The sequence below is a fragment of the Salvelinus alpinus genome, chromosome 2 (assembly GCF_045679555.1).
Source record: "Salvelinus alpinus chromosome 2, SLU_Salpinus.1, whole genome shotgun sequence".
Taxonomy (NCBI): domain Eukaryota; kingdom Metazoa; phylum Chordata; class Actinopteri; order Salmoniformes; family Salmonidae; genus Salvelinus; species Salvelinus alpinus.
Window position 1 is genome coordinate 88,018,857 of NC_092087.1, and position 14,505 is coordinate 88,033,361.

General features: G+C 47.2%; 1 protein-coding gene across 3 annotated transcripts in view; it reads left to right on the forward strand.

The window, feature by feature from the left end:
- Positions 1-14,505, forward strand: part of tmc6b (transmembrane channel-like 6b) — a 41,272-nt gene that overhangs the window by 9,540 nt on the left and 17,227 nt on the right. For all 3 annotated transcript variants that reach the window (XM_071389719.1, XM_071389721.1, XM_071389720.1), the window contains exons 2-7: positions 5,702-5,914; positions 7,303-7,418; positions 7,501-7,662; positions 10,951-11,121; positions 12,365-12,473; positions 13,443-13,524. In XM_071389719.1, the coding sequence (XP_071245820.1) occupies positions 5,859-5,914; positions 7,303-7,418; positions 7,501-7,662; positions 10,951-11,121; positions 12,365-12,473; positions 13,443-13,524 (696 nt within the window). In that variant the 5' untranslated portion in view covers positions 5,702-5,858. The remainder of the gene's footprint in view (positions 1-5,701; positions 5,915-7,302; positions 7,419-7,500; positions 7,663-10,950; positions 11,122-12,364; positions 12,474-13,442; positions 13,525-14,505) is intronic.

Below are 14,505 nucleotides of genomic sequence, written 5' to 3' on the forward strand. Positions count from 1 at the left end.
TTAGTGGAGTGGACAACGGTCTCTTAGTGGAGTGGACAACGGTCTCTTAGTGGAGTGGACAACGGTCTCTTAGTGGAGTGGACAACGGTCTCTTAGTGGAGTGGACAACGGTCTCTTAGTGGAGTGGACAACGGTCTCTTAGTGGAGTGGACAACGGTCTCTTAGTGGAGTGGACAACGGTCTCTTAGTGGAGTGGACAACGGTCTCTTAGTGGAGTGGACAACGGTCTCTTAGTGGAGTGGACAACGGTCTCTTAGTGGAGTGGACAACGGTCTCTTAGTGGAGTGGACAACGGTCTCTTAGTGGAGTGGACAACGGTCTCTTAGTGGAGTGGACAACGGTCTCTTAGTGGAGTGGACAGCGGTCTCTTAGTGGAGTGGACAGCGGTCTCTTAGTGGAGTGGACAACGGTCTCTTAGTGGAGTGGACAGCGGTCTCTTAGTGGAGTGGACAGCGGTCTCTTAGTGGAGTGGACAGCGGTCTCTTAGTGGAGTGGACAACGGTCTCTTAGTGGAGTGGACAGCGGTCTCTTAGTGGAGTGGACAGCGGTCTCTTAGTGGAGTGGACAACGGTCTCTTAGCGGAGTGGACAACGGTCTCTTAGCGGAGTGGACAACGGTCTCTTAGCGGAGTGGACAGCGGTCTCTTAGCGTAGTGGACAACGGTCTCTTAGTGGAGTGGACAGCGGTCTCTTAGCGGAGTGGACAGCGGTCTCTTAGCGGAGTGGACAGCGGTCTCTTAGCGGAGTGGACAACGGTCTCTTAGCGGAGTGGATAGCGGTCTCTTAGCGGAGTGGACAGCGGTCTCTTAGCGGAGTGGACAACGGTCTCTTAGCGGAGTGGACAGCGGTCTCTTAGCGTAGTGGACAACGGTCTCTTAGTGGAGTGGACAACGGTCTCTTAGCGGAGTGGACAACGGTCTCTTAGCGGAGTGGACAGCGGTCTCTTAGCGGAGTGGACAGCGGTCTCTTAGCATAGTGGACAGCGGTCTCTTAGCATAGTGGACAACGGTCTCTTAGCGGAGTGGACAGCGGTCTCTTAGCGGAGTGGACAACGGTCTCTTAGCATAGTGGACAGCGGTCTCTTAGTGGAGTGGACAGCGGTCTCTTAGCGGAGTGGACAACGGTCTCTTAGCGGAGTGGACAGCGGTCTCTTAGCATAGTGGACAACGGTCTCTTAGCGGAGTGGACAGCGGTCTCTTAGTGTAGTGGACAGCGGTCTCTTAGTGGAGTGGACAGCGGTCTCTTAGTGGAGTGGACAGCGGTCTCTTAGTGGAGTGGACAGCGGTCTCTTAGTGGAGTGGACAGCGGTCTCTTAGTGGAGTGGACAGCGGTCTCTTAGTGGAGTGGACAGCGGTCTCTTAGTGGAGTGGACAGCGGTCTCTTAGTGTAGTGGACAACGGTCTCTTAGTGTAGTGGACAGCGGTCTCTTAGTGTAGTGGACAACGGTCTCTTAGTGTAGTGGACAGCGGTCTCGTAGTGTAGTGGACAGCGGTCTCTTAGCATAGTGGACAACGGTCTCTTAGTGGAGTGGACAGCGGTCTCTTAGCGGAGTGGACAACGGTCTCTTAGTGGAGTGGACAGCGGTCTCTGGCTGGTGGCTACGATTTGGCAGCATCTCTGGCTGGTGGCTACGATATGGCAGCATCTCTGGCTGGTGGCTACGATATGGCAGCATCTCTGGCTGGTGGCTACGATATGGCAGCATCTCTGGCTGGTGGTTACGATATGGCAGCATCTCTGGCTGGTGGCTACGATATGGCCGCATCTGGCTGGTGGCTACGATATGGCAGCATCTCTGGCTGGTGGCTACGATATGGCAGCATCTCTGGCTGGTGGCTACGATATGGCAGCATCTCTGGCTGGTGGCTACGATATGGCAGCATCTCTGGCTGGTGGCTACGATATGGCAGCATCTCTGGCTGGTGGCTACGATATGGCAGCATCTCTGGCTGGTGGCTACGATATGGCAGCATCTCTGGCTGGTGGCTACGATATGGCAGCATCTCTGGCTGGTGGCTACGATATGGCAGCATCTCTGGCTGGTGGCTACGATATGGCAGCATCTCTGGCTGGTGGCTACGATATGGCAGCCTCTTTGGCTGGTGGCTACGATATGGCAGCATCTCTGGCTGGTGGCTACGATATGGCAGCCTCTTTGGCTGGTGGCTACGATATGGCAGCAACTACAAAGATTAGCCTACATCGTCACACAAAACAAAGATTTATTTTGCTCCAATGCAATGTGGAGGGACCGTGTCCTGCTTGTGTTACTGCAATATCCGTTACAACAGACAGAGAATGTTGTAGCCTTCGTAATGCCCTTGAATGTTGGTTCAAATCGCCGCAGCGTTCTGTATTCTCAGCCAGGGTCATAATCCTCTACTTTACTGCTCTTCTCTGATCACTTCCTTGTCCTGTGTTGTTCGCTCAGAGCTTTACAACTCTGGGAAACTGTAGTCTTTAGTTCATTAGCTCAGTGTGGAACATCTGGAACCAGTTGTGTTGAAGTCTAAACGCTCGGTCACACACTCACCACCTCCAGGTTGTGATACGCATGAGGTGTGTAATTACATGTGTTTCATAGCAACAGGACAGGAAGTGTCTGCTTTGTCTCTGAGTCGGGACTAAACAGCGCAACACAGATTTTAGGATTAAACAAGCCTGAACTCTACAGTGGCTGTCCTGTTCATCACATAATCAGGATGTTCATTCCAGTCTGAGTGGATGACAGTGGCCGTCCTGGTCATCACATAATCAGGATGTTCATTCCAGCCTGAGTGGATGACAGTGGCTGTCCTGTTCATCACATAATCAGGATGCTCATTCCAGTCTGAGTGGATGACAGTGGCTGTCCTGTTCATCACATAATCAGGATGTTCATTCCAGTCTGAGTGGATGACAGTGGCTGTCCTGTTCATCACATAATCAGGATGTTCATTCCAGCCTGAGTGGATGACAGTGGCTGTCCTGTTCATCACATAATCAGGATGTTCATTCCAGTCTGAGTGGATGACAGTGGCTGTCCTGTTCATCACATAATCAGGATGTTCATTCCAGTCTGAGTGGATGACAGTGGCTGTCCTGTTCATCACATAATCAGGATGTTCATTCCAGCCTGAGTGGATGACAGTGGCTGTCCTGTTCATCACATAATCAGGATGTTTGGTGTATAGTAGTGATGCACTGACATGACATTTTTGTCCGATACTGATATCCTATAGCTATATTTATATAGGTATATTATACAGGTATATCCTATAGGTATATCCTATAGGTATATCCTATAGGTATATCCTATAGGTATATCCTATAGGTATGTTATATAGGTATATCCTACAGGTATATTATATAGGTATGTTATATAGGTATATCCTATAGGTATATTATATAGGTATATCCTATAGGTATATCCTATAGGTATATCCTATAGGTATATCCTATAGGTATATCCTATAGGTATATCCTATAGGTATATTATATAGGTATGTTATATAGGTATATTATATAGGTATGTTATATAGGTACAGTGGGGAGAACAAGTATTTGATACACTGCCGATTTTGCAGGTTTTCCTACTTACAAAGCATGTAGAGGTCTGTAATTTTTATCATAGGTACACTTCAACTGTGAGAGACTGAATCTAAAACAAAAATCCAGAAAATCACATTGTATGATTTTTAAGGAAATTATTTGCATTTTATTGCATGACATAAGTATTTGATCACCTACCAACCAGTAAGAATTCCGGCTCTCACAGACCTGTTAGTTTTTCTTTAAGAAGCCCTCCTGTTCTCCACTCATTACCTGTATTAACTGCACCTGTTTGAACTCGTTACCTGTATAAAAGACACCTGTCCACACACTCAATCAAACAGACTCCAACCTCTCCACAATGGCCAAGACCAGAGAGCTGTGTAAGGACATCAGGGATAAAATTGTAGACCTGCACAAGGCTGGGATGGGCTACAGGACAATAGGCAAGCAGCTTGGTGAGAAGGCAACAACTGTTGCCGCAATTATTAGAAAATGGAAGAAGTTGAAGTTGACGGTCAATCACCCTCGGTCTGGGGCTCCATGCAAGATCTCACCTCGTGGGGCATCAATGATCATGAGGAAGGTGAGGGATCAGCCCAGAACTACACGGCAGGATCTGGTCAATGACCTGAAGAGAGCTGGGACCACAGTCTCAAAGAAAACCATTAGTAACACACTACGCCGTCATGGATTAAAATCCTGCAGCGCACGCAAGGTCCCCCTGCTCAAGCCAGCGCATGTCCAGGCCCGTCTGAAGTTTGCCAATGACCATCTGGATGATCCAGAGGAGGAATGGGAGAAGGTCATGTGGTCTGATGAGACAAAAATAGAGCTTTTTGGTCTAAACTCCACTCGCCGTGTTTGGAGGAAGAAGAAGGATGAGTACAACTCTAAGAACACCATCCCAACCGTGAAGCATGGAGGTGGAAACATCATTCTTTGGGGATGCTTTTCTGCAAAGGGGACAGGACGACTGCACCGTATTGAGGGGAGGATGGATGGGGCCATGTATCGCGAGATCTTGGCCAACAACCTCCTTCCCTCAGTAAGAGCATTGAAGATGGGTCGTGGCTGGGTCTTCCAGCAAGACAACGACCCGAAACACACAGCCAGGGCAACTAAGGAGTGGCTCTGTAAGAAGCATCTCAAGGTCTTGGAGTGGCCTAGCCAGTCTCCAGACCTGAACCCAATAGAATATCTTTGGAGGGAGCTGAAAGTCCGTATTGCCCAGCGACAGCCCCGAAACCTGAAGGATCTGGAGAAGGTCTGTATGGAGGAGTGGGCCAAAATCCCTGCTGCAGTGTGTGCAAACCTGGTCAAGAACTACAGGAAACGTATGATCTCTGTAATTGCAAACAAAGGTTTCTGTACCAAATATTAAGTTCTGCTTTTCTGATGTATCAAATACTTATGTCATGCAATAAAATGCAAATTAATTACTTAAAAATCATACAATGTGATTTTCTGGATTTTTGTTTTAGATTCCGTCTCTCACAGTTGAAGTGTACCTATGATAAAAATTACAGACCTCTATATGCTTTGTAAGTAGGAAAACCTGCAAAATCGGCAGTGTATCAAATACTTGTTCTCCCCACTGTATATTATATAGGTATATTATATAGGTATATCATATAGGTATATTATATAGGTATATTATATAGATATATTATATAGGTATATTATATAGGTATATCATATAGGTATATTATATAGGTATGCACGTCAGCTTTCACATCGGTTTTGCACATCGGCGTTAATTAAACTAGACATCGGGCCGATACTGATGTTGACATGTTTAGCGAATATCGTCCGATTCCGATATGTTCACCGATATATCATTAATCCCTGGTGTATAGGCCTGTTATGTTGTAGGCCTAGTACAGTATTCAAACACTTCACTGGTGAAACACACACACACACACACCAACTGCTCATACAATGTTTTGTTGGTATGATAAAGAACTGCTTTAATGAGGTGTGTGTGTGTGTGTGTGTGTGTGTGCGTGTGTGTGTGTGTGTGTGTGTGTGTGTGTGTGTGTGTGTGTGTGTGTGTGTGTGCTACTAGAAGACAAGCTGAAACACGAAGGAGAGGAGAGACCAATCACCACACCTTATGATTCCTAACATTCCTCTATCTCTGTCTTTCTATCTCTCTCTCTCTCTCTCAGGTAGTTTTTGCAACACTATGCTAGGAGAGTGGAGAGGCGTGACTAAGCGGACAAGGGTGTGACCCTTCTCTGTGATTGGTGGACAGAGATTGATGGTTGACAGACAGACGGATAAAGAGAACGAGACAGACAGGAGAGGAGAGACGGAGAGAGAGAGATGGCTCACAACGTCAACTTTGACCTGACTGCTCAACACATGGAGGCTGGCCTGGAGTGAGTATTATCAGACTATATCAGTGGAGGCTGCTGAGGGGAGGACGGCTAATAATAATGGCTGGAATGGATTGAATGGAATGTGTCTTTCTCTCTGTCTCTCTCTCTCTGTCTCTCTCTCTCTCTGTCTGTCTCTCTCTGTCTCTCTCTGTCTGTCTCTGATGTGTTGATGTTCTGGTAAACAGAAGAGAGGGTTAAAATAAGACAATGACATAGTTAACTGTCTGTTTGGTGTTCTTTGGGGCAACTCTGAGGCCCACTTCTACACAGTACCAGTATCCAGCCAGACCCATTGTTCCCACAGAACAGACTGACTGTGTTTGTTGGACTGTTTGACTAGTCTTTGTTCCTTTGTGGTGTGTGTGTGTGTTGTATTAACTGAGGAGAATCTTCTGAGTGAGTCACTTCCTGTGGTGTTCAGCTGCAGGTTCCCTGGGGAACAAAAGGCTTGTGATTGTGGTTCCTTTCAAATGTGGTGTAAAAGGCCATGAAATATGTGACATGAAGAGTTGTCAGGGCTTGTCAAGGTGGCTGAATCCTAGTGGCGAGGAGTGTTTACACCATGGCTGTTTTTCTGAGCAGTGGTTACTGGTTAGGGGTGTGTTTGTCTTTAGTGGTTAGAAGTGTGTGTGTGTGTGTGTGTGTGTGTGTGTGTGTGTGTGTGTGTGTGTGTGTGTGTGTGTGTGTGTGTGTGTGTGTGTGTGTGTGTGTGTGTGTGTGTGTGTGTGTGTGTGTGTGTGTGTGTGTGTGTGTGTGTGTGTGTGTGTGTGTGTGTGTGTGTGTGTGTGTGTGTGTGTGTGTGTGTGTGTGTGTGTGTGTGTATCCGACCCACTGAAGTACCCCCTCTCTCTCTCACACACTCTTTCTCCCTCATTCTCCGCTCACCCCCCCCCCCCCCCCCCCTCTGTTAATTTAAATTCAAGGGCTTTATTGGCATGGGAAACACATTGCCACATTGCCAAAGCAAGTGAAATAGATAATAAACAAAAATTAAACAAACAATAAGAAGTGAACAGTAAACATTACACGCACAGAAGTTCCAAAAGAATAAAGACATTTTAAATGTCATATTATGTCTATATACAGTGTTGTAACGATGTGCAAATAGTTAAAGTACAAAAGGGAAAATAAATCAACATAAATATGGGTTGTATTTACAGTGGTGTTTGTTCTTCACTGGTTGACCTTTTCTTGTGGCAACAGGTCACAGATCTTGCAGCTGTGATAACACACTGTAGTATTTCACCCAGTAGATATGAGAGTTTATTGGTTTTGTTTTCTAATTGTCTGTCTGTCTGTCTGTCTGTCTGTCTGTCTGTCTGTCTGTCTGTCTGTCTGTCTGTCTGTCTGTCTGTCTGTCTGTCTGTCTGTCTGTCTGTCTGTAACAGGAGCCCAGCGGATGAAGAGGGGGTCCATGACTCCTTTAACCAGCTGATAGAGGATCAGAGACAGGAAGCCTTTGAGCTGCAGGAACTACAGAGAGACCTGGACGAGGAGGAAAGAGGTAGTGTGTGTGACTGTGTATAAGAGATAAAGTGTATGTGTGTGTGTATACAGACGTAAACCTCATACTCGCCTTCCTCCAGACAGTGTAGCGTACCTGTCCAGCCCTGGTCGGGAGATGTGGCATGGGAGCCAGGGGAGAGGTGAGGAGGAGGAGGAGAGGAGACAGTTAGACCCCCTTATAGAGGAACGCTGGTCCTCCGCCACCCTCAAAGTCCTCTCCTCCATGCCCAGCCGCACCATCGGTAAGTCACCCCTACGACACCCTTATGACATACTTATGGCACCCCTACGACACTCTTATTACAGTCTTTAGATGGCTGTATGTACACCTACCTAGTATTTATTCTGTTCACGCTTCATGAGAGATAGAGCGAGGTAGTTTCAGAAGTCTGAACTATTTCTGCCGTTGTCATGTGACTGTTAGTTCCTCCAGCTAGCAGGTGCACCGGCAGCCAGCCAGCCAGCCAGCCACTATCAACACATCAACAGATACTGTATCTAACACAGTGGCTCTGAAAACACCATGTCACAAACTAGACTTCTGTCCCTCTACAAGACATAGTTTAGGAATCATGTATCTACACACCTCCCCTCGCCCCCCTGTTAACTTCCTCTCCTCTCTCTGGGTCGTAGTGGAGGTGCTATCATCTCTCAGTACTATAACAGGACCCTGTTAACTTCCTCTCCTCTCTCTGGGTCGTGGTGGAGGTGCTATCATCTCTCAGTACTATAACAGGACCCTGTTAACTTCCTGTCCTCTCTCTGGGTCGTGGTGGAGGTGCTATCATCTCTCAGTACTATAACAGGACCCTGTTAACTTCCTCTCCTCTCTCTGGGTCGTAGTGGAGGTGCTATCATCTCTCAGTACTATAACAGGACCCTGTTAACTTCCTGTCCTCTCTCTGGGTCGTAGTGGAGGTGCTATCATCTCTCAGTACTATAACAGGACCCTGTTAACTTCCTGTCCTCTCTCTGGGTCGTAGTGGAGGTGCTATCATCTCTCAGTACTATAACAGGACCCTGTTAACTTCCTCTCCTCTCTCTGGGTCGTAGTGGAGGTGCTATCATCTCTCAGTACTATAACAGGACCCTGTTAACTTCCTCTCCTCTCTCTGGGTCGTAGTGGAGGTGCTATCATCTCTCAGTACTATAACAGGACCCTGTTAACTTCCTCTCCTCTCTCTGGGTCGTAGTGGAGGTGCTATCATCTCTCAGTACTATAACAGGACCCTGTTAACTTCCTCTCCTCTCTCTGGGTCGTAGTGGAGGTGCTATCATCTCTCAGTACTATAACAGGACCCTGTTAACTTCCTGTCCTCTCTCTGGGTCGTAGTGGAGGTGCTATCATCTCTCAGTACTATAACAGGACCCTGTTAACTTCCTCTCCTCTCTCTGGGTCGTAGTGGAGGTGCTATCATCTCTCAGTACTATAACAGGACCCTGTTAACTTCCTGTCCTCTCTCTGGGTCGTAGTGGAGGTGCTATCATCTCTCAGTACTATAACAGGACCCTGTTAACTTCCTGTCCTCTCTCTGGGTCGTAGTGGAGGTGCTATCATCTCTCAGTACTATAACAGGACCCTGTTAACTTCCTCTCCTCTCTCTGGGTCGTAGTGGAGGTGTTATCATCTCTCAGTACTATAACAGGACCCTGTTAACTTCCTCTCCTCTCTCTGGGTCGTAGTGGAGGTGCTATCATCTCTCAGTACTATAACAGGACCCTGTTAACTTCCTGTCCTCTCTCTGGGTCGTAGTGGAGGTGCTATCATCTCTCAGTACTATAACAGGACCCTGTTAACTTCCTCTCCTCTCTCTGGGTCGTAGTGGAGGTGCTATCATCTCTCAGTACTATAACAGGACCCTGTTAACTTCCTCTCCTCTCTCTGGGTCGTAGTGGAGGTGCTATCATCTCTCAGTACTATAACAGGACCCTGTTAACTTTCTCTCCTCTCTCTGGGTCATAGTGGAGGTGCTATCATCTCTCAGTACTATAACAGGACCCTGTTAACTTCCTGTCCTCTCTCTGGGTCGTAGTGGAGGTGCTATCATCTCTCAGTACTATAACAGGACCCTGTTAATTTATGGCTGCCATCCCGCTACCGGGATGATAACAACAGCGAGTGAAAGTGCAAGGCGCCAAATTCAAAAAGCAGAAATCTCATAATTAAAATTCCTCAAACAGATTTGTCTTATATCATTTTAAAGGTAATCTTGTTGTTAATCCCACCAAAGTGTCCGATTTCAAATAGGCTTTTCAGCGAAAGCACTACAAAAGATTATGTTAGGTCACCACAAAACCACAATAATCACAGCCATTTTTCCAGCGAAAGATAGCTTTCACAAAAAACAGAAATAGAGAAAATTAATCACTAACCTTTGATTATCTTCATCAGATGACACTCATAGGACTTCATGTTACACAATACATGCATGTTTTGTTTGATTAAGTTCATATTTATATAAAAAAATCGGATTTTACATTGGCGTGTTAGATTCACTAGTTGCAAAAACATCAAGTGATTTTGCATAGCCACATCGTTTCAACAGAAATACTCATCATAAATGTAGATGATAATACAAGTTATACACATGGAATTATAGATATACCTCTCCTTAATGCAACCACTGTGTCAGATTTCAAAAAAACTTTACGGAAAAATAAACCATGCAATAATCTGAGACGGAGCTCAGAACAATAGCCAAATTAGCCGCCATGTTGGACTCAACAGAAACCAGAAAATACATGATAAATGTTTCCTTACCTTTGATGAACTTCATCTGAATGCAGTCCTAGGAATCCCAGGTCCACAATAAATGCTTGATTTGTTCGATAATGTCCGTTATTTATGTCCAATTAGCTACTTTGGAATTGTTTACCAAACTCCCTAACCAAAGTCACAAAGCGCGTCCACTATAACGTGACGAAATGTCCAAAAGTTCCGTTACAGTCAGTAGAAACATGTCAAACGATGTACTGAATCAATCTTTAGAATGTTGTTAACATACATCTTGAATAACGTTCCAACCGGAGAAATACATTGACTTCAGTTGAGCGATGGAACGGAGCTGCCTCTCACGTGAACGCGCCTCTTCAATGCGTGATCAACTCGTGGCAGTGGTGACTAATTCCTGTCTCCTTCGGCCCCCCTTCACATTAGAGTCATCAGACAAAGTTCTATTGACTGTTGACATCTAGTGGAAGCCGTAGGAAGTGAAAACTCACCAATATCTCGCTGTAATTTCAATGAGAGCTTGGTTGAAAATCTGGCACCCCCAGAAAAAATCCAAACAGGAAGTGGAACTTCTCAGGTTTTTGCCTGCCATATGAGTTCTGTTATACTCACAGACATAATTCAAACAGTTTTAGAAACTTCAGAGTGTTTTCTATCCAATACTACTAATACTATGCATATATTAGCAACTATGACGTAGGAGCAGGCCGTTTACTCTGGGCACCTCTGTGCACCTTTCATCCAAGCTACTCAATACTGCCCCTGCAGCCATAAGAAGTTAACTTCCTCTCCTCTCTAGGTCGTAGTCGAGGTGCTATTATCTCTCAGTACTATAACAAGACCATGAAGTTGAGACGACGCAGACAGAGCAGGCCTTCCATAAAAGACTTTTCCCGCTCCGCACGGCCCAGTATCCGTGGTTACGGCATGGAGTCAGACTGCATGGAGACCGAGGGCGTGGATGAGGAGGGTGAGGTCACTCACTTAAACGTTACATACGCACTGAAATACCAACATTTTTGTTGTTGTAATGATGTCATAACCTACGCATAACTAATGTGTGTGTCTGTCCGTCTCTCTCTGTGTGTGTGTCTGTCCGTCTCTCTGTGTGTGTGTGTCTGTCCGTCTCTCTGTGTGTGTGTGTCTGTCCGTCTCTCTGTGTGTGTGTGTCTGTCCGTCTCTCTGTGTGTGTGTGTGTCTGTCCGTCTCTCTCTGTGTGTGTGTGTCTGTCCGTCTCTCTGTGTGTGTGTCTGTCCGTCTCTCTGTGTGTGTGTGTGTGTCTGTCCGTCTCTCTCTGTGTGTGTGTGTGTCTGTCCGTCTCTCTCTGTGTGTGTGTGTGTCTGTCCGTCTCTCTCTGTGTGTGTGTGTCTGTCCGTCTCTCTCTGTGTGTGTGTCTGTCCGTCTCTCTCTGTGTGTGTGTGTGTGTCCGTCTCTCTGTGTGTGTGTGTCTGTCCGTCTCTCTCTGTGTGTGTGTGTCTGTCCGTCTCTCTCTGTGTGTGTGTGTCTGTCCGTCTCTCTCTCTGTGTGTGTGTCTGTCCGTCTCTCTCTGTGTGTGTGTGTCTGTCCGTCTCTCTCTGTGTGTGTGTGTCTGTCCGTCTCTCTGTGTGTGTGTGTCTGTCCGTCTCTCTCTGTGTGTGTGTGTCTGTCCGTCTCTCTCTGTGTGTGTGTGTGTCTGTCCGTCTCTCTGTGTGTGTGTGTCTGTCCGTCTCTCTGTGTGTGTGTGTCTGTCCGTCTCTCTCTGTGTGTGTGTCTGTCCGTCTCTCTCTGTGTGTGTGTGTCTGTCCGTCTCTCTCTCTGTGTGTGTGTGTCTGTCCGTCTCTCTCTCTGTGTGTGTGTCTGTCCGTCTCTCTCTCTGTGTGTGTGTCTGTCCGTCTCTCTCTGTGTGTGTGTGTCTGTCCGTCTCTCTCTGTGTGTGTGTGTCTGTCCGTCTCTCTCTCTGTGTGTGTGTCTGTCCGTCTCTCTCTGTGTGTGTGTGTATGTCCGTGTCTCTCTGTGTGTGTGTGTCTGTCCGTCTCTCTCTCTGTGTGTGTGTGTCTGTCCGTCTCTCTCTGTGTGTGTGTGTCTGTCCGTCTCTCTCTCTGTGTGTGTGTCTGTCCGTCTCTCTCTCTGTGTGTGTGTCTGTCCGTCTCTCTCTGTGTGTGTGTGTGTGTCTGTCCGTCTCTCTCTGTGTGTGTGTGTCTGTCCGTCTCTCTGTCTGTGTGTGTGCGCTGCAGGGCGTAAGCGTGACCAACTGGTCAACAACCTTCAGAACCTCTCTCTCAGTGACCGGGTCAGGATGCTGCGGGCCATGCCTCTCTCTGTGGCAGAGAAGAGTGAACTAAGGTATCTATACTCCTCTACCATCCCTCTATCCTGCTGTCCATCTCTCTGTCTTTCTCCATCCTGCTGACCATCTCTCTCTTGTTCTCCATCCCTCTATCCTGCTGTCCATCTCTCTCTCTTGTTCTCCATCCCTCTATCCTGCTGTCCATCTCTCTGTCTTTCTCCATCCTGCTGACCATCTCTCTCTTGTTCTCCATCCCTCTATCCTGCTGTCCATCTCTCTCTCTTGTTCTCCATCCCTCTATCCTGCTGTCCATCTCTCTGTCTTTCTCCATCCTGCTGACCATCTCTCTCTTGTTCTCCATCCCTCTATCCTGCTGTCCATCTCTCTCTCTTGTTCTCCATCCCTCTATCCTGCTGTCCATCTCTCTCTCTTGTTCTCCATCCCTCTATCCTGCTGTCCATCTCTCTCTCTTTCTCCATCCCTCTATCCTGCTGTCCATCTCTCTCTCTTTCTCCATCCCTCTATCCTGCTGTCCATATCTCTCTCTTTCTCCATCCCTCTATCCTGCTGTCCATCTCTCTCTCTTTCTCCATCCCTCTATCCTGCTGTCCATATCTCTCTGTCTATTTCTCCTATCTCTCTATCCTCTCTCTCTCTCCTATCAATTCAATTCAAGGGCTTTATTGGCATGGGAAACATATGTTAGCATTGCCAAAGCAAGGGAAGTAGATAATAATATACAAAAGTTAAATCAACAAAAATGAACAGTAAACATTACACTCGCAGAAGTATCTCTCTCTCTCCTCCCTGCAGCTCTATCAGTAGGTCTCTCCCACCATCCCTCTCTCTCTCCTCCCTGCAGCTCTATCAGTAGGTCTCTTCCACAAGTGAGTGACAGAGGAATAGAGTATCATCTTGTAACCACCATCCGTCTCTCTCCCCCATCCCTTTCTCCCCCATCCCTCTCTCTCCCCTCCTCCCTCTCTCCCCCATCCCTTTCTCCTCCCATCCCTCTCTCTCTCCAGGAGGTTGGCTGGCAGGAAGGGTCAACGCTCCAATCACAGTCAGATCCCGTGCTGCAGCCAGCTCAAGTATCACATCATGATCGTACGTCACACAGTCAGATCCCGTGCTGCAGCCAGCTCAAGTATCACATTATCATCGTACGTCACACAGTCAGATCCCGTGCTGCAGCCAGCTCAAGTATCACATTATCATCGTACGTCACACAGTCAGATCCCGTGCTGCAGCCAGCTCAAGTATCACATTATCATCGTACGTCACACAGTCAGATCCCGTGCTGCAGCCAGCTCAAGTATCACATCATGATCGTACGTCACACAGTCAGATCCCGTGCTGCAGCCAGCTCAAGTATCACATCATGATCGTACGTCACACAGTCAGATCTCCTGCTCCAATATTACATTGGTCCAGTTCCTGATACATTTCAGGCGTCCACCACGCCATGCACTCTGCAGCCGGCCGGCAGATTGCTGGGTCATGTGATGTGGTTGCTATCTGACATGTTGAACACCTATCCAGGCCTCAGCTGATCTGTCTAGACAACAATCATGGTGTTTGTCCTAGTTTCTGTGGAAGTCAGGGGTTTATAGCTGTGGTCTCCCAGCGGTCGTCACAGACAGACAGGCAGACAGGTGTGGTGTTTCCTGTAGCTGTGTATCTACTGATGGTGTTCTAGTCCTGTTGTCCAGGACTTAATGGCCCTGCTCATTATGGGTGAATCATACGGTCCATTCTCTTAGACTAGACCCTGCTCATTATGGGTGAATCATACAGTCCATTCTCTTAGACTAGGCCCTGCTCATTATGGGTGAATCATACGGTCCATTCTCTTAGACTAGACCCTGCTCATTATGGGTGAATCATACAGTCCATTCTCTTAGACTAGACCCTGCTCATTATGGGTGAATCATACAGTCCATTCTCTTAGACTAGACCCTGCTCATTATGGGTGAATCATACGGTCCATTCTCTTAGACTAGGCCCTGCTCATTATGGGTGAATCATACGGTCCATTCTCTTAGACTAGACCCTGCTCATTATGGGTGAATCATACGGTCCATTCTC